Consider the following 20,069-nt stretch of genomic DNA (forward strand, 5'->3'; position numbering starts at 1 on the left):
ATCCCACAGGTTTATTTCTTGCTGAATTCTGCAAGTGTTGGAGTATACTGTCTGAAAATACGTCATCCAGCCTGCCAGGACTGATACTTGCATAGTGCTGTGGGTGCATAATGTGAAATGTAATTTTATTTTTTAAAGAATAGGTTACAAATTGCATGCCTTTTTGGTAGATTAGGTTGCTGATATTCCCAGAACTTCTGGCAAAAGCAGTGGCTATTTTACTGACAAGTAACAAATGTATTCATAAATGTGTGTGAATTTATTATAAGTCCTCAGAAATGAGCCATTTATAATACCTATTGGCATAAAAATGTATGTTGTATTTTTCAGTCTTGCAAGAGTGAGATTATTCTAGGAAGCAGCATGACAAACACGAATCATACATTGTCAGAGCAGTGCCCCTCCTGTAACTACTTTGAAGTGTTAGTAGTGTCATTGAGGGAACAGGAAATTAAGCCTCTACCCTTGGGATCCTCAAAGGCAATGCCTGCATTAACCTTCATCTCTTTGTGACTACAAATAGCCACGCAGTAAAGTAGTATTGATTGTGTGCATTAGATCAGTCAACACTGTTTTGTTCAGCCCACCCTGATGAACTCATTCCAGACGTTTTTAGACCAGTACATATTGACCTGAATGTTCTTACTCTGATCTAGAGCAGAAGAGGGTCAGGTGGCATCAGCTTCATGCAAAGGATGATTAAAGCTGTCAGAAAGAGGACTTTAAGGCAGATGGCTAAGTACACCACTATATTTTTTTCAAAATTCTTTCTTTTGTTGGGAACATAGATTTTTTGCAAAATTTAGCAACTATTAACATATCACAAGAGAAAGCAAATTAAAATTGACAGCAGTGGCATGGAGTTACTTTCATTCTCCAGAGTTTGCTTCCTTTGCTCACTTGAACAAAGGTACCAAACTGAGCATGTTTGCAGTTCGGAAAGGGGATCAGAGTCAGGAGTGTTCTTACCTGAAGGAAAACAAGCTCTTATTCTTGATTCTTGCAAGAATCTCAGTTTGAATCTGAGCATTCATTTCTTCATGACTGGAAACATCATACAGATGTGGTGTACAGAATAAATTCAGTTTCTTTTCCTTATCACTCTGGTTTCTGGAGACTCCTCTTGGGCGGTGTGGGAAGAAACTGTAGTCCATAATTATCTAAGAAGGTGTTCATATGCAAAGTCTGAATTAATTCCTCTCCAAGTCACAACTTAGTTTTTCTCAGACACGCTCACCAATATTTATCTCAGCTATAAGAATCCATGCCACTGTTCCTGTTGTCTTTGTGATTTATGGATTCATAGAGGAAAATACAGTAAAGTCAGGTATGAACTATAATAAGCTACAGAAACTCTATTAGATTACACTATTTTTTAGCTCTAGCTCTCTGAAAATATTATATTATTATACAACCTTCAAATGACTTAAAGCTTTTGTTTTTTCCTTTCTTCTCAATGCCTAAAATTCAGGTCACCCATTAATGAGCATTACTGGAAAGTACTTCCTTTACTATTCTTCCCCATGCCTCCCGTTCCTACTACAACCCCAGAACCCTTCCATCCCATGTGTTATAACAGTAATGCACTCAGTATCCAACATGACAAAGTACATTTTTACTGGTATATCAAAACCAACTTTTGCATATGCTGATTGATGTTTCATCTTAGCCTCTTGCAGTTGTGAAAATTAACATAGGGAAGAGGCAGTCTCTTTAAAGCACTTCTTCCCTGTATTGAAATCTACCTTTTATTCTGTTTTGCAACTGTCAGATTTTAGGGGTAAATCTGGACAGATTATTCAGTCACACTCTGGTAACTGATGGCTAAAAATTATCTTTCATATTAATTCATGCAGAAATAAATCCTAGGAGCCCCTGAAACCTGTGCTTATGTCAAGAATTTGATGTTTACAAATTATGTAACAAGATTCAGTTTTTGCAAGGAAACCAGCTAGATTTGGTCATATGCTATGTCCACGTGTAACAAAACTATTTTATATAGTAAGGCAGAAGAAATTAAAAGGGTCAAACCTTGCTTTATCTTGGGCTGACTTTGAAAACCTCCATAATATTGCATCTGGTTTCCAGCGCACAGTGCCAGCATGCTTGGTTAGGCAGCTTGCCATCAGGTACTGCAGACAGTATCCTACCCTAAGTGTTCCCTGAAAACCTTTTCCTGCACAGAATGCCCTGGCACTACCCTATCGGGGGCTTAGGCATTACTTAAAACTGGCTAAATAAAATGTACCGCATCGATAGCCTGTGACTTCTGCAGGGTTTTTTTAAATTAAAAAAAAAAAAAAACAAAACCAACTTGATATTTTTGCACATACCTTTTTTGTTGTTTGGACATATAAAATGCTTAAGAATTATATTATATGTATGCTGAGTCAAATAGTCCATTCTTTTAACTTCAAAACTCTGAAAAGGATAAAGGCAGCTCCATCTTGCAGCATATTAAATGCAGAGTAACTGCATTAATGCAAACCAAACCCTAGGGTAGGCACGAGCACTCGTAGACAGAAAATGCTCCAACCATGATGTCTCATGAGGATCAATCATCATTTCATTTTTCTGTGTCGAGAAATTAACTTGTGTAAGACCCGCACCATCTATAGATATATTGGTAATTTAACTTCTTTAGGGTGCAAATTTTTCCTCATGGGGATGAGGAAAACCTGATGCTTCAAGAAATTATCTAAGTTATTCTCAATGTTAAATAATTAACCTTCTCAGAAATCACAAGATACTAGAAAAAATGGATCATTTTTGTCAGTCAGAATGCATAATATGTTGCAATACTTTCATAAGGGACTAAATACATATTCTATATATATTAAGGATTATATATAGGTCTACATATAGAGACTCTGGTAGCCAAAGGGATAACCTTATTTAAGTAAACCTCTGTTTATCCCTGGAGTGGTTACTAGTCTAGTAGCTTGAATAAATTCTTCAGTAACTAGTAAAATTTTGTTTTAGTGAACTGAAATATTCCAGTTGTGAGCTTTAATCAGATTTGGATTAACTATGATCTAAGAGTAGAAGAGATGAAGCATGCGCTGATGGAAGGACACTGCTCATTACCACTGCAAAGGCTCAGAGGAGCTAAAGAACAAAAGTGCAGAGCGAAGGGGAACCTAAAGCATTTCTGTGTGAATTGCAACATCAGTTTTTACTGTAACATACAACATACTTGTGTTATGGCGTCAACTTGTGTTCCTCACATGATAGCTGCACCTCAAGCAAGACTTTGGGACATGTCACTAGTTAATATTGGCTGAAATGGAAGTTAACCTGAATATCCCTGGAAAGCACCTGTGTGATTTAGGACACGCTTGGCAGGCAGGGATTAGCTCCTGAAAGCTAAAGACTTCTCTCAAAATGGGAATTAAATGGAACCAGCAAGGAATTATATGTCAAAAATTATTTCTCAGGAGTGAAGTATCAGTAACTTACAGACTGTTGCAGACAGATAGACCCCAAGGCCTGTATATGCAGAAAAAGTTAGGCTTCTTGTCATGAAGCAGAAAGGATCTAAATGACAGAAACTCTAGCTCCTAGATCACTAGCAGGAATCCCTAGAGTTGGAAGTGTCCATTCCAGCTGCTATTTTCAAGGTAGAAGTTCCTATTTCATAGAGGATAAGCGGGGGACCTAATAACTTCTACTCTATACGGCATTTCCATCACTCTAAAGCTCCTTCTTACTTTTTAAACTCTTAATTGCTCTCGTTTGATTCTCCCCATCTACCCTGACCCTGTTATAAAATGCTGTGCCCAAAGCTGGTACATTGCAACAACTGAGGGATTCATCAGCTTTGATGAAAGATATTTTAGTATGTCCCCACACTGAACAGTATCTCCGTTCTTGTGCTCTTGAAACTTTTTTTTTGCAACACCTAGCTGGTTATCCTCCAAACTATGTACGGATAAAGTAGTTACTGTTCTGAAATTCTCACTGGACTTTTTTCTTTTTAAAATTTGTTTACACTGATATCAGACTATTTCTCCAATTTATCACACAATTTTCAGATTTTAACTCTGCTGGACTGTTTAAAAACCAGCTTTTTGTCATCTATTTTACATGCATAGTCTCTATTTTGTTGTTCAAATCATTTGTGCAAACCAAAACTGAACAAAACATAGTACTGAGTGTTCTTAGTATTTCATGTGCCCCTCTTTCCCATTGACATAATTCTTTTTGCATGGACATGTTGGCTTTTTTTGGCCTAATGTATATTTACTTTAGGGTAATTAGATCACATTTTCCCAGCTGGAATATAAGACTCACATATAAGGCAATATAAAAAGCTTTAGAAATCAGGCAAAGTCTTACCTATTATCTGTTTCTTCTTCTATCCACTAAGTCAGTTATCATGTCAAAGGAATAACTTTGGGCTGAGAAATGACATTTTGAGTTTACGGTATTTTAGTTTTCATCAGTGATTTGAGTGATGTATTTTATTTTGTGCCAGAATGTTTATGTTTCAGTAAATAACAGAAGTATTTATCTCTGTGGAATAAAACTTCCCAGGGCGCTCTTATATTTTTGTATTAATGCAATATTTGATATTACACAATAGTCATGAAAACAATACAGTTTGTGTTGTTTTTCTAACCAGAGTCATCAATTGCAATGTCAACCACCATTTAGAACTGGAACTTATTAAATTTATTAAGAACAATTGTAAAAGTTGACATAAAGCTGTAAATTATTCCTCCATACTCTCTGCTTCCGAAATACTTCTGACAGATTAGATCTTCTGTACACCTGGTCTAACATTTATTTATTCCAGGATATGACAGTGCTTCTTAATAAAACTTGCCAATGTTTATAATGATATTTACGGAAGTTTCAAAAGACAGAATGAGTTTCTTTCCTAATTCCATCTGACAACAGGTACTCATGTCCAGAAAAATTTTTTTTGATTGAAATTACTTTAAGTGATGAAAACTATTATAAATGACCAGGAGGGAAGGAAGGAAGGAAGGAAGGAAGGAAGGAAGGAAGGAAGGAAGGAAGGAAGGAAGGATTACCTAATGTACACCAGCAATGTCCATTTCAGTCTCAATAGATAGTGGAAGTTACATGGAACAATAGTTCTGTAAATTAAGACATGCCTGCTTGTATTGTATAGAAATATTGGGACTTACCAAAAGTTATAATGCACGTTTTAAAAAGGAAAGGAATCAGAGGACAAAATATGACCAATACTGCTTAAAAAATTCTGAAGATATTTTCTGATCACTAATGACTGTTGACTTCAAACCACAAAGTCAGCATGCAGAGAAAAATGCAACCCTGGCTGATCACTGTCAACGGCAAATTACCTTGGTTTCTTTTAAAAGGTCCCTTTAGTTCTTGGTTATAATTTTAAAATTAAATTCATCAGCAACCAGGGTGAGCCAGACATCTAGATAGTCTTCAATTTCATATATTTTTGCTAAATCTCTGGTTCCTAAAGCTGCACAGTGTAAAGAGATAGACATGCTTGACAATAAATGTCAGCCACATCAATCATACAAAATATACATTAAAACTATACAAGCAATTCATCAAGAAACTGAAGTCCAAAATGTTTTTTAGTTCATCTGACTTTCCCACATGGCTTGAATGAAGAGCTTGAATCTGGGTTCCTGTTAGAGGTGTTAACTCTTTCAGTCCCCTCAAAAACTGCAGTCTCTGTTCATGCGTGTTACAGTCAAACAGAAAATGTGTGATGTCAGCAACACACTCAGGTTATCCTCCTTGGGAATTCTGATCTGAAGATTGCAACTCAAAGTAATCACACATCTGAAAAAATTTTGGTTCCTGACCATCAGTTTCCCTGATTCAGAGTAGACAGTTTTGTTATATTAAAAAGTCAGAATAAGAACCCTAACAAATGCCTTAAATTCCACCTGTTTTTCTTTCTGACTCCTTAGAGATGAAATTATATGATCACCACGAGGAAGAACATATTGATCCATAATGAGTTACCTTGGAGAATCCTTGGCTAAAATCCATTTGCTTGTGTAAAGTGCAGGTATTGTTAGAAATGTTATCCACTTTGTCCTGTAAATAGGTTTTGGGAAGGAGAGAGGAGAATTCTTTAACAAGAAATGAGACTGACTTATGTATCTTGGGTCAGGCCTCAGATATAAAAAGACATCTTGCCTATAATCTTAATAGGACAATTATACAAGGAAAGTGGAGTTTACTTTGGGATCTTCCTGTCCTTAATAATTTGTTTACAAGTCAAAGAGGAATTCACTTGCCCTTAGTCTAGTTACGTTTCCTTGTATGTTTGTTTGCAAGCCTTGAAAAATTTGTCCATTTACATGTTCAGTCCACGTCAAAGATAGGATTTAGATAATTGGCATTAAAACAAGCAAACTGAGCAGCAAAGCAAGCCATGAAATATATTAATCAGGTCTTGTAAAATATCCCTCCAAGACAGGTTGCAAGGGGTAAAATACTAACTGGGAAATTTCTAGGATCCCTATTTTAAACACAGACTGTGACAGTGCTGTAGTATATCAATGGGTATAAATTGATTGCCTATGCCTGTTTGGTTTACAGTGACTGATTTTAATTGACCAATTCGTCTAGTGGAAAAAACCTTTTTCCTCCTGCAAAAACTTATCCATTATATGTAGATAAAAAAGTCAGACCTTTCAGAAGATCAAAGGGAAGCACAACCTCAGTCTGCCATGTCTCAGTCATGCTACTGATTAGCCTGCCACCCTCTTATTCAAACTGATAACGTGCCTTGACATTTTGACAAACTGAAATTTTCTGATGGGAAAACCATTTCGGGAAAGAAAGAAAAATCCTGATCACTCCAGCTTCATTACCATTCCTATCTAATCAAAACATTATTCCCTTTGTTTACTGTCCAGCCTACTGTTTCTTGCATGCTCAATACATTTTTGCAAGAAAGAAGACTTGTTTTAACATTTTTCCTGAAGGTGTATGACAGCCCTGCTCACAGCTTATCAAGATTATGGTTTATTATTTCATTATGCAAAACTTCCTCAAAACTCTGGAAACTTAGTGTACTGCAGGCTAGGAAAAAAAAAAGACAAAGGTAAAAAATCTATAACTTATATTAATAAATGTGCACCAATAAAGATGATATAGGATGTTATTTTATATGGTGTTTTAGTTTTAAACCCTTTATATTAATTTGCTGTATACTGAATTACCAATTTAAATAAAAGGCCAACAGATAATTGTATTCCTTCACTATGAGGAACACTAGAACTAATTTAAAGTAATGCAGCAAATTATCCAAAACCATTTAGTCAAATATACTAGAGAGGGGTCAAACCTAGGGCAGCACTATTTAAATCAAATTGAATTCCATCCTGATAATGGATTTCAAATAGATTTTTAATTGCAGTATTTTGTCCACGGGGCATTCTTCCACACACTTTTCGTTTGCAAGTAAAATCCACCAGAATGTCCTCCGTCAGGATAGTGCCAGGTCTCTCTTCATTACAAAATTTCTGTATTATGAAGTATGTAAATATGTTCCAAAGCTTTCATTCTTTGTTCGTTTTGCTTATAGTTAACCTTTTGAGCCAAACACTGGGTACTTCCCAGGTCTAGTTTATTTAATTAAGCAGAAAAGCAAGACACAAAGCTATAACACTAGCTGGGCTTTTCCTCATAGACCAGAGAGAAGATGCAAAGATGTTGTAGATGTTTTCCTGTAATGGTGTGATCCACAGCAGGAAAAGCTGGTCCGTGGAGCTGGCATGGTGGCTGCACAGGGCCTGCTGGAGAAGGATGCAACCCTGCCCATGTAGGCCCCACTACTTTATTGCTCGCTGGGAGGACTACCTCAGCACAGGGGATGCCAAGCTAAGCATTTTCTCAGTGCTGTGAGGGTTCTGGTGTGTGGCATGGTGATCTGGGAGGGAAAGCATTCGCGACAGCACTGGGACTGCCCTGGAGAAGTGTTCCCCTGAGTGCAGGGATACCTAGCCTTGAGCTTCCACCGTGCTTCCAGGTACATGCAAGTCCATCAGTGGTCCCCTCTTCTATTCTTTTACTTCCATGTGGACCACAAACCCAGAAAGAAATAGAAAGGTCAGATCTAGCCACGAGGACACCAGAAAAGTTACTATGTTTTGGATACATTTTGGCACTTCCTCAAGCCTTATGCAAGTTGTCCTTCCACAGCTGGAAACCTAACCCCAGGAGATCATGTTTAAAGTACAACAGAAGACAACACTTTAAATGAAGACGGGCTCCTAAGTTATGTCCGCTAGTGATTCTGGAAAAGAAGTAGTAAATGCTTTGCAAAAAGATGACATGCGGTATTTTTCAATTAAAGACAAAATCATATAATCCCTTCAAAAACAGAGTGACAAGTCCACCTTTTGTAAATGCCTTTCTGGATAGGTAATAACTGGTCTACTGGTTTGTGACTTTTTTGGACAAAACCTTTGCTAAATGAATAATAACTGCAAGTGTACTTGATGGTTTTTCTATAAAGAAGACTGGCAGGAAAGATTTGTTCTTAAAATATTGACAAATTATTTACAGTACTTTTGTTTACAATTAGTCCTGTTTAACAGTTCTATTTCAGATATTTTTTTTTTGTGGAACTGAATTGGTTTCAGATGGGAGGGGTCATCAGAAATTAAATGTTCTGTTCCAGATGTGACATACTTCGCTTTGTTAGAAACACTTTTCTTATAGGCTAAGAGATATTAGGTATCTGGGTTTTTGTTTGCTGTTTTTCCTAACACAGTACGCTCGGTGAAAGTTAGCACAAGAGAGAACATTTGTATCATTTACATGTCATGTAACCTCTCAAAATAATTGAGTTGTAAATTTGCTTCAAATATATTTATAAAGGACCCTGGAGTTACATGCTCATGGTCCTAACAAGCAGCTGATATTAGTAAACTCATTGCAGCCAGGGCACACGACAAAATTCAGGGCAGCCAGTTGCAGGTACTGGAGCAGAAATACAACATAATAACACAGATGAGGATTTTTAGATCCATCCTGGTTAGGTTGAAATTGCTAGTAGAGGAGGCTCCTGCCAGTGTGCAAGCGGTGCAGTTCCTCACAGAGACGGCAGCAACAGCAGGGAATTGGAGAACAACACTATTAACAACTGGTTTTAGAACTGGGTATGATTCTGCGTCGACCAAACCAGTTGCATCCAGCTCCAGCGCAAGGCTGATTGTGGCAGTTTGTGTCAGAAGTTCTCACAACGAAGAAGTGACCATGTCATATGAACAGAGGATGTTGGAAAGCAAATAAAATGGGTGTGAAAGCCCTCAAATCAGGAAAGTTCTTACACCCATACTAAATTTTATGTTTAAAGTTAAAGAAAAAAAAAAAGATTCACTACATTCCCTAAATCATGGTCATAAAGAGAAAAACATTTTACATGAAAAATGCGAAAAAAGGACAAAGTATTACTTGTTCACTCTAGCCTTTCCATGTAAATACCTACACAAATCATCTGAATCTGTGAAATTTAAAGGGCTTAGATCTGCTGCTTTGTACATATTTGATTTCTAAACCAAGTTCAGTTAGGTGAATGGGACTTTTTTGAGTTAAGCTCCTAACATAATGGATCAGGCCCTTCTATTGTGATTAAATTGTGTATTGGTCATGAAGTAAATTTGATACTGAGAGTGGCTGTTTCAAATTTATCGTATAAATGCTCCAAAATGAAATAAATGTATATATTTAAAATTTCTGTTGTTTACTTGACAGACTTGAATCAAAGGAGCCTTTCCTGTCCGTTGGGTAAGTAGGAATATGTATATTTCCATGAATATATATATATTAAACTACCATAAAATATAATTTATGAGATTATGTTGAGCATCAACATCCTGTTTCAACATTATGGTTATTTACTATACCTAAGCTTAGAAATAGTAGCTATTAGTCAATAAAGTCAGCAGTTGTGGATATCTCCCTTCTTAAAAAATATTAAGAAGTATGTCTTGCTTCCATTGACTAACCAAAATTTATACTAAAAGGCATGTAGGTGTTAAATGTTGCATTGAAAGGTAGCTGGTTTGTTGGGTTTTCTTTCACTGATCTTTCAGTGAGAAACCACTTCAAATATTGTCTATACCACTTGTCTAAGCCCCTGAAAAAATAATTGATAGTTTCTTTTAATATAAAATTTTATGATACTTCAATTACAGAAATAAAATCAGATTCATAAAATAGAAAAATATCACATTCTTAGCCTAATTATAGACCACTACACTGATTTGCATATTACAGTTATTGTCTTCGTAGTCTCATAGCCTCTTAAACAGTTATACAGTCTATACATTAAAATGATTAACTCATCTTTCTAAAAACTTATTTTTAAATGTGATGTATTCTTGAAAACAAAGGTATCATTCTTTCATATGTATATATTAAAGGTAAGTATCTGTATTTTACTTTTGAGTCTGAAGTTCACTTTTCATGCATTGTTTTCCTTTTAGCTTCTGTCTTTAAAACTTTCCCATTTCCTAACATTCTCTCTCATTGTTTTTCTTCAGAACTGTATATTCTTTGTGTCCTTATTTTCTCATTTTAATTTGTTCAAAACACCATGCTTCATGCTACCAAGAACACAAACTGCAGGCTAAAGATCCCATGCAAAATAGCCATTTAAGGGTTAATTCTACCGTGTAATTATCAGTAGCTTCCAATTTTTTTTAAGTGCGGATCAAAAAACTACTTCAAGTTCTGAAGTGTGAATTAAACTCAACAAATCAGCGTAAGCAGTATTGAGATACATCTCAGTTTCTACAGCACAAAGTACCTTTGGTTTGTTTGAATATATTTTGAAATAATTGCTTGACATTTCTACATTGTAACAACTGAAAGTTATTGAAAAATAAGTTAAATGCTGGTCAAATTGGGGGGGTGAGGAGGTGTACTCTTGGTTTTCATGCTTTGAAATGTCCAAATTCATTGTCAAATTCAGTCACTTCTATTACTACTTTTCATTACTCCACTTTGTAACTCGTCCTATTGAGTTGGTTTTTTGAGGTCTCCACTCTCGTAATGAAGCGATTACCTGAAAATCTCCACTTTAAGATTAAAAAAGAAGTTGTATGCCATTGAGGAGCAGACTTGAAAGTATAAAAATCAAGGAAACAAATAAAAGACAACGATAGCAATTATATTAATAGCAATTGCCACAAAATAATAAATCTTACATTTGTAGCTCTCGTCTTGATCATAAGAACTTAGCTGGCAATTTGAAGGTATTTGGGGATGCCTACGTAGGAGGAAGCATTATGTTTATGGTTTGGGTTTGAGTTTGTTTCCAGATTGGTGGCCATCATGTAAATCTGCATTACCCCCACATAGCCATTGTATGTGACTTTGTCACTAAACTGGATTCCTCTCTGGAAGTCTAATCTAAGCAAATAGACTTAGCCTCTTCCCAGAACTTCCCAGAAGTTTGCCTGTAATGTACTTGAATTATTTTTTGCAAATTTGTAATGACAAGGATAAAAAATATTAAAATTAGGCCCCACCTCTGTGCAACTTTTGCCTTCAACTGTTCTACTTCATCCACCTCGAAGGAGGGCTTCAGACAGAGGTTAGAGCGCCATGCTCTGAGGAGAGGACCAAGCCAACATCCACCTCCTTGGTATGAAGTCAGAGAGATGCTCCTCCTAGTCCCACAGTAATTGGGTGGTTCATTTATTCAGAGGATGAGCTCTTGTGCCAAGACCTGTATCTAAGTTTTTAACCCAGACTGACAGCTGCAACCACCAGGCTTTTAAATTACAGTAAATGTTTGCAGAAGAAATGCTGACTCAGCCTCAGTTAGACTAACACATGTGTGCCCCTAATGCTTCATGCAGCCAGAATTAGTCAAAACACTAATCTAAAGTAGAATCATAGAGTCATAGAATGGTTTAGGTTGGAAAGGACCTTGAAGATCATTGGGTACTTTATGTTGCCTACAGATGATTTGGTCCTTCACACCAGCCTTTCATTCATCTCCCTTCTGCAACAGAGATTTGTTTCCACATTTTCGTTATGCTGCCTTAGGGGCTAATTATGCTTTTTCATTTTGCTGTGCCTAAGCTAACGACTTCTTGGTGCTTTTCCATTGTTAACTCTTTTGGTGGGGGAAGGGAACATGAAGTGTGGCAGCCTAAGAGCTTGGGATTGCCACGGTTTGTTGAGCTCTGCATGTACATGCAGGGCTGCAGCCTTCCCGCGAGAGATCCCGCAAGGGAAAAGTGGTTCTTAAAATGATGCATTGTTACCCCTCTCTCAGAAAGCAGCCAGCTACAGAGAGAAGAAGACCCCCACCTCTTGCTGTTATGGTTTGTGTCTTGAAGGCAGGGAGAGAACAGCTGCTGCAGTCTCCTGGTAAAGGAAATTCCATTTATCCTTCTTTCTATGCAAAGTGCATAGGAAAGAAGAAAAATCCATGCCCCTTTACTCCCTGTGCAAGGCAGGGGCATAATTTGGTGCTATAGTAACAGTAACCTTTTTAATGCAAGTGTCTAATGGTAGCAATCAGGAGTAAAAATTCATCAAGTATGATCTATTCAGATAGGAGTATCTGAATTCAATGTTATGATTTTTGTGCTAGAATACAGAGTAGCATTTGAGATACGTTGTCTTCCTTTGCCTCTTAGAGGTGAAAATAAAATTCCTAGGGAGGGCTGAAACATCTTTTAACAGTGAGCGTTACCCTGTAAGGGCACAGGATGCTTCTTCCCACAGGTGTTAATTCCACAGTTCTGGGGTTTTGTGTCCATATTCAACTTGAGGAAGACAGAGAATTGTCTGGATTTTCATTGCTCTTCATGGTATGTAGCATTCATACTCATGTAGAGTTAAAATAAAAAAGAAGTCAAATAACAAGAAGAGCCAGAATGGCTGGGAGACTTTACCAGAGGAGGCAGCAGTTCTGGTAAAGCTCCACCAAAGTGAAGACTACTGACAATGCATCAAATTAACTTCATGCAGAAGTCTTTGGAAGATTCAGACCTAGAAAAACCAGGCAGGTCAAAAGGTACAAAAAGAACAACCTAAAAGCCAGCCCATATTACATTCATCCCTCAATGGCAAAGTATGTGTAATCTTTAAAAAAAAATAATAAATATTTAAAATGCCAACAACTTTTGATTATCCACATTTGTTCTCCATATTTTGCATTTTGTTCCTAGTAATAATGATGCACAATTACCCCCCTCAACAAAGCTGTTATTATTCTATCTAGATGACCACATTGATAATCCAGTTACTAACCATTCACCCCCCTATTTCATGGCAGCTGATTCATGGTAGCTATCTGCATGTATAAGTTTAGCCCTTGGTATATTCCAGATAATACTGCCTGCAGATTTGTAATTGGTCATCAGCCTGAACACTAAAATTCAAAAACTCATTTTGTAAGACACAGTACACATTGCAGAATGTATATGGCCAAGAGACACTATAATTATTTTGTTACTGTCTCGTACAGCAGAAACACTTTGAATTAATTTTCGTCTGTATCTCACGATAATTGTATGTAGCTTTCATAATAACATCTAATCTTTAATACATGCAGTGGTAGAAAATACATCACAGCAACTAATAAGTTTGTCAAACTTTTAAAAATGTTTGTCATCTTTATTAGGTGTCATTTAATAATATGTCCCATATTGTTGAATTCAGAAGAGACAGGGATAAAGAGTAAGAAACAGAGCTTATTTTTTCCGAGTCTAGTGAGAACTTAGATTCATCTACTGCCAGCTGCAGAGAATGGGATTACTTCTGAATAAGAAGGCAATAGTTCTTCAGTGAGATGGTCTTTGAAAATGCATGTGTTTTATACATCTGGTTGTCAGCTGAGATTCAATCTATTCCTCTTTCTTTTCTGTAGATGTTAAAAAAAAATACAATACAAACTGCTGACATTTTCACTTTTTTTTTCTCTTTTTCAAGATTGGTTGTTTGCTATAAACAGTATAAATTTAGGTGGAAATCCCAGAGAGAGACATAAGTGAAATGAATGCATTGTATGCATTTATTACATGATGAATAGTTGTCTATTGTGGGAGAAAGAAGAGAGATACAAGTAAAAATGGTACTAATTGCTGCATATTTTTACATTCTCAGTAAATGTAGAAATAGAGATTTGTATGAACTACTACTTTCCTCACCGAGGTCTTATTTCTAGAAAAAATATGACAATAGAAAATACTGAAAAGCCATGTTTTTCCAAATCACAACTTAATCACAGTACCTTTTGAACCACAGGTACTTGCTTCTAGAAGAAATGGAGGAATTTTGGTGGGCTTAGCTTTAGGAAGTGCTTCCAAAATACAAAAAGTAAAATTTCTTAATTTCCTTCTGGCAGAATTGTTCTGAGAAACATCTAACGACTAGAATTTGTCACCCACATTTCTTCCCTTTGCTCGGTAGTGTTTTCTTTCCCATAAAACCATTTTGCAGAAGATCTATAAGAAATGCTCCACTGAAACACAAGTTTGAGGGATCCCATTCTGAAGTGAGATAGGTAAAAAAAAAAAAAGAAGCCCGGACCTTGCAAGTCCTGTTAGGATAATATTCAGTCCACTTCCACAATATGCAGGTTCTTTCAATTCACAATCAGTTTTTGTGGGTTTGTTTGGTTGTTGATTTTGGGTTGTTTTTTTTTTTTTTTATAGACAATAGGTTATAAGGCACAAACCAGAATCTAGCCACATGTCATCTTGTGTACAACAAATACCATCACACTTGTCCCCCACCCTGATTATGCAGTGAAAAGAGCAGACACTATTCCTACTGTTCCTATCCAGCTTTTCAAGAGAGATAACTAAAAAAATTATTTTCCTTCAGCAGGGGAAAAACATAAAAAGAAAAGGAGATACTGGATGCATTTTGCACTGTTAATGTGAAACCAATAAGACTACCAACCCGAACATAATCTTGTAACTCTCATTCACATTCAGGCCAGGTATTCAGGAGCTGTGCTTTCGTGAAAAGCATGGGAGGACTGAACACGCTTGACAATTATTTAAACTCTTTGTTTAGAGACAGGCAGTAATTCCTTATGCTTAAAACCACTCGGGCTCTGTGATTTAGATAGGCAGCAGCAGGTCTTCTGCATTCACAGAGGATACCTTCTAAAACAACTGACCCTTCAATCATGTGCAGGGCTTAGCCTGGAGGCCAGAAGCAAAAGTCAGGGAACTACAGGGGTCTACGCATGGTGAGGCTGCCAGGGTAGTCCCCAGAGAGACAGGAGGGATTTGGGGGATGATAGCACACGTGGAAAGCTGAGGATCTTCATGTGGAAGATGCTGAGAATACATATAGTTTAATTTCAAGCAGTATTACTGATATACCTCTCCTCCAACAGTTTACCAAAACCCCCAAAGATTAAGCTTTTCTATAATTGCATGCTTTCCATTATTATGAGACTCTGAAGAAGTGGATGAATATCACTGTTTTATAAATTTATAAAAAGTTTTTTTGTTTGAAGATACATCTGAAGAAGAGATTACAAAGTCACAGTAATAATAATGTTGGTCCATTCCTGTTACTGCATTTGTCAGTGGGTTTGTGTCATTACTCGGTGTTTATAGATCCCAGATTATGTCTTTTTCTACTCATCTGCAATCTAAATGATTGTTTTGTTGTTCCTCTAGCTTCCTGATCTTTTTCATTCTACACCACTTCCACATTCACACACACAGGAAAATACACATTGCATAGAAAACAGACTAATACATTTGGCCAAAAAAGAAAAGTATTTTCCTAATTCCATTAACTTTTTTTTAGCACCAAACTCAACAAATATGCACCTTAATATTTTTTTTTCCCCTCTCTGACCTTAATGACATCAGTAACAATGTGCTTCATAATTGAGAAAGGCAACAGAGCACGAGATCACTTTTTTTCTCTTTTGGTTATTCTATTTGCCTTTCTCTTTTATTTACTCTCTGTTATTTCTTTCATCCAAGGCTACCCCTTTATTAGTAATTCTGGGAAAACAATCCATACACTAGTCATTTATGTTCTGGATTAATGATGAACAATTCTTCAGTACTGAATATCTGTAGTCTTACCTATGTACGAGACAACGTGTTCTCTAGAGGAGGGAAAACGATGTGCAAGAGAATGTTTCTGAAGGAAAGTCAGGAGGCTGAAACATTCTAGAGGGGGGTAAAAATGAAATGAAATAAATAGGGATGAAGGAACTTAAGAATAGAAAGGAAAGTCCAGGGAAAAGGACTACACAAAGAAGCAAAAAGGGAGGTATTTTCTGACAATGGAAAATGGAAAGAGTAAGGAAGGACAATATTTGCTGGGTATGTAACGTCACTGTGGAACAACACTATTTACTTCCAACTCACCAGGCTTTTCCCAAACAGTAGTCACTGATCCAGGAGTTATAGAAAACAGTGTTTGGAGAGGTCTGTGTTAGGACAGTATTCCTATCTCCTGTTTCTGAGATACACACATAGCATCTTGGCCCACCAGTCTCTATGGGCTTCCGTGAATATGCACAGCTTATGGTGGCAGGCTAACAGGCACCTGAAACAATTTCGTAAATGGACCTAGCTCCGTACTCACATGAGATAGTTTCTCATCTTTTGTATGGCTATTGTCATACAAAAGACTTTCTTCATTTTCACGGGTTTCCAGATCATTACAAAGAAGTTTTAATTCAATATCTTTCCCTTGATAAGTATATTGAAAGATATGATTTTAAAGTTTGATATTTTGAATTTCAAATTCCCTATAATGCTGTTCAAATCAGTCAGTCTGTATTTTCCCATTGCTCCTCTGCCTGTGTTGCTTTTATTACTTTTGTCTGATAGTAACAATTGAAACTCTTATTAAGCTCTTAGAGTGCTAGGGCTTGTACAAATATTCGGAAAGGATCTGATGACTGATCCCTCAGATTTGAAAAATCAGCTTAATCTTTTTCACTACCAAGTGAAATCGGAGATTGGTCCATCTACTTTACATGCTGCCTGCAGTAATATAATTTACAGCTTCTTGATAAAGAGATTTCTTATTTGGAAATTCACCACCCATGATCACTATAACAATCAGCAACTGGCTGTGTTTCAAAAGTTACTGCTCCACACCAGTCTTTATACACATTGGCTTTCTAAAATGGCTGGGTGCTTTAAACTCTGAAATTCTCATAAAAAGCCCCATCAAGAGTACTGCAAGTATTGCCACAGATCCTAATTTAGTTTTTTTTTTTTTTTCTTTTCTTATCTTTCTGGCTTTTTTAAAGCAAAGGGAATACACCAAAGAAGAAGGCACATATAAACCCTGCTGGCCAATTGGGTAGGCTGAGTAAGGATAAAGAGAATTAGGGAGGCAGAAGAAAGAAGATAGTGTTACCTAGATGTTTATTTAATGCACATTTTTTCTTTGCAATGTAAAATTACGAAATATATAAAAAGGACCATGTTTTTCCTTCTATTCATGTGTTCTCGCCACAGTATGTATGTACCCTTTCTGAGTTTAAATGGGACCATCCTTTCTCTTCTCTGTTCTAGATTTTGCATTGAGGGGACATGTAAAATCCTAAGGATGAATCACAGAATCATAGGGTTGGAAGGGACCTCTGGAGATCATATAGTCCAACCCCCCTGCCAGAGCAGGGACACCTTAGAGCAGGTTGCACAGGAACGCGTCCAGGCGGGTTTTGAAGGTCTCCAGAGATGGAGACTCCACCACCTCCCTGGGCAGCCTGTTCCAGTGCTCTGCCACCCTCAAGGTAAAGAAGTTGCTCCTCATGTTTAGGTGGAACTTCCTATACTCAAGTTTGTGCCTGTTACCTCTTGTCCTGTCACTGGGCACCACCGAAAAGAGCCATCCTCCTGGCACCCACCATTTAAGTATTTATAAGCATGGATGAGGTCCCCCCTCAACCGTCATTTTTCCAGACTAAAGAGACCCAATTCCCTCAGCCTTTCTTCATAAGAGAGGTGTTCCAGTCCCCTAATCATCTTGGTAGCCCTATGCTGCACCCTCTCCAGCAGTTCCCTGTCCTTCTTGAGCTGGGGAGCCCAGAACTGGACACAGTACTCCAGGTGCGGCCTCACCAAGGCAGAGTAGAGGGGGAGGATGAAGGTTACTACCACGAATAGTGATGGGAACTTTCAATAAAGTGTTGTGTCCCACAGACAGCCGCATCACCAGAGATGAGATCATGGAAGAAATGCAAGATGTCCTCCAGAGAGGTTGTTAAGTCTCCATCTGCTGAAGTTTTCAAGTCTCAGCTGGGTAAAGACACAGTTGACAAGGTTTAGCCCTGGCTACAGTCACTTGTTGGGCAGGAGGCTGGACCAGATACCTTCTAGAAGTGCTTTCCAACTCTGTGAATAGGCAGGGAACCCACATTGGCTGTTGGACACATGGCATGTACAGTGAAACTTTCAGCCTCTGACTCCCCTCTGTGAAATCTGGAGACTGTCCTGTCCCGGGGTGTGAAGTTCGTTAAGAGAGGAGGCAGTGCAGAAAGAGGCACATCAGAGAGGTGTGCTGCTGACACAAAACATATTGGAGCTCTTACTCCTCTCTCATGTTTGTCAAAGGGTTTTTAAAAGATATTAAACTTCAGACTAGGAGACATTGTCTTTAGTGCTGCTCTGTTGACAGCCTTGTGTACGATAGTAGGGAAGAACAACTCACATCTTGCCTTGATGGACTGCTCAGCTGTGCATTAGCATGCTGTAGCATACCCCTCATTCAAAATAAAACAAAATCAGGACATATCCTGACACCAGTCAAGTTTTCAACTAATAAAATGAATCCTGTCATAGGTTGTTTTCTACAAAGTTAGATTAATTGGAAATCTGACCTCATTTACAGACCACTTTTCAACTACATTAATATAATGCCTTTACACATCCTAATTTGAAAAGAAGCAGGACTGTGTTTAGGGTGTTTAGGGTCATATTTAATAGCCTCTGTTTGGCCCAAACTGCTGTTGATTTCAAGGAGTGTCTTGATTTTTGTAGTTTTAGTTTGGTTTGACTTGAGCTTTTTTGCCTTAGTTCCAACTATGAACCGCATTTCAGAAGCATTCTGCAATTATCCATTGAGTTTGGGGATTTAATCTCAGGATTAGGCTGGGTTCTTATCATTCTGCACGCCAAAGTACAGCTTCGTACAACAAAAGTACAACATCAGCCATACACCCTCCCATGTGGGTGTCCACACAGGTGTAACAGGCTGCAACAATTTTGCTGAGGATGTACACAAAAATAAATAAGAATTAGGTCACATTCTGTCTTGCTACTAGTATGCTAAGAGTTTTATTGCCAACAGTTTAATTACTGTGCTTCAATTACTTTTATTTAGAAAGTCTTCAGCTTTGTTTCTGAATTTATGTAAGGAGTAAGGATCAGTTTTGTTCAATAAAAAGAATTTCTGCACAGCCACATACTACAGTAGAATTAAAAGCTGGAGGGTGTGCCTTAAATGTGAGGTAGAAATATCAGAGTGGGTATGTCATGCATGACCAGCAACTCACAGTTTATATTGCTATGGTAGTGACTCTGTAACTAATGCTAAAGCATTTACTTAATTTTAAAAGTATAAACCCATTCCAACAAATACAGAGTTACTGATATTTTTTTTTCCTTTTCAGTTGCCTCTAATGCTTTACACAAAAACAGCCAAAACCAGCCAAGTATCTAAAGGGTGGGTTTAAGGAGGATGGAGCCAGGCTCTTTTCAATGTTTCCAAGTAACAGGACGAGGGGCAATGGGCACAAGTTAGAACACAGGAAGTTCCATTCAAATACACGGAAAAAATTCTTTACGGTGAGGGTGACAGAGCACTGGCACAGGCTGCCCAGGGAGGTTGTGGAGTCCCCTTCTCTGGAGATTTTCAAGACCCGCCTGGATGCAGTCCTGAGTAATGTGCTCTGGGCAATCCTGCTTTAGCAGGGGAGTTGGACTAGATGATCTCTAGAGGTCCCTTCCAACTCTGAAAATTCCCTGATTCCGTGATTCTGCGATTACGTGAACTCACTCACATTTGGGTTCTATAGCCTTTACTGTCAGGGTTAAGGATGGGAGTCTGAATCAGCTATCATCCCATAGCTA

The 20,069-nt window shown here is 37.6% G+C and overlaps 1 protein-coding gene across 1 annotated transcript in view; it reads left to right on the forward strand.

Annotated features, from left to right (window-relative positions):
• Window positions 1-20,069, forward strand: part of RALYL (RALY RNA binding protein like) — a gene marked incomplete at its 3' end in the record, with an annotated part of 187,870 nt that overhangs the window by 138,134 nt on the left and 29,667 nt on the right. Inside the window, exon 3 of the mRNA XM_082499241.1 lies at window positions 9,730-9,762. Coding sequence (XP_082355367.1) covers window positions 9,730-9,762 — 33 coding nt within the window. The remainder of the gene's footprint in view (window positions 1-9,729; window positions 9,763-20,069) is intronic.

Source organism: Vanellus vanellus (genome assembly GCF_965231255.1).
Source record: "Vanellus vanellus genome assembly, chromosome: 2".
Taxonomy (NCBI): Eukaryota; Metazoa; Chordata; class Aves; order Charadriiformes; family Charadriidae; genus Vanellus; species Vanellus vanellus.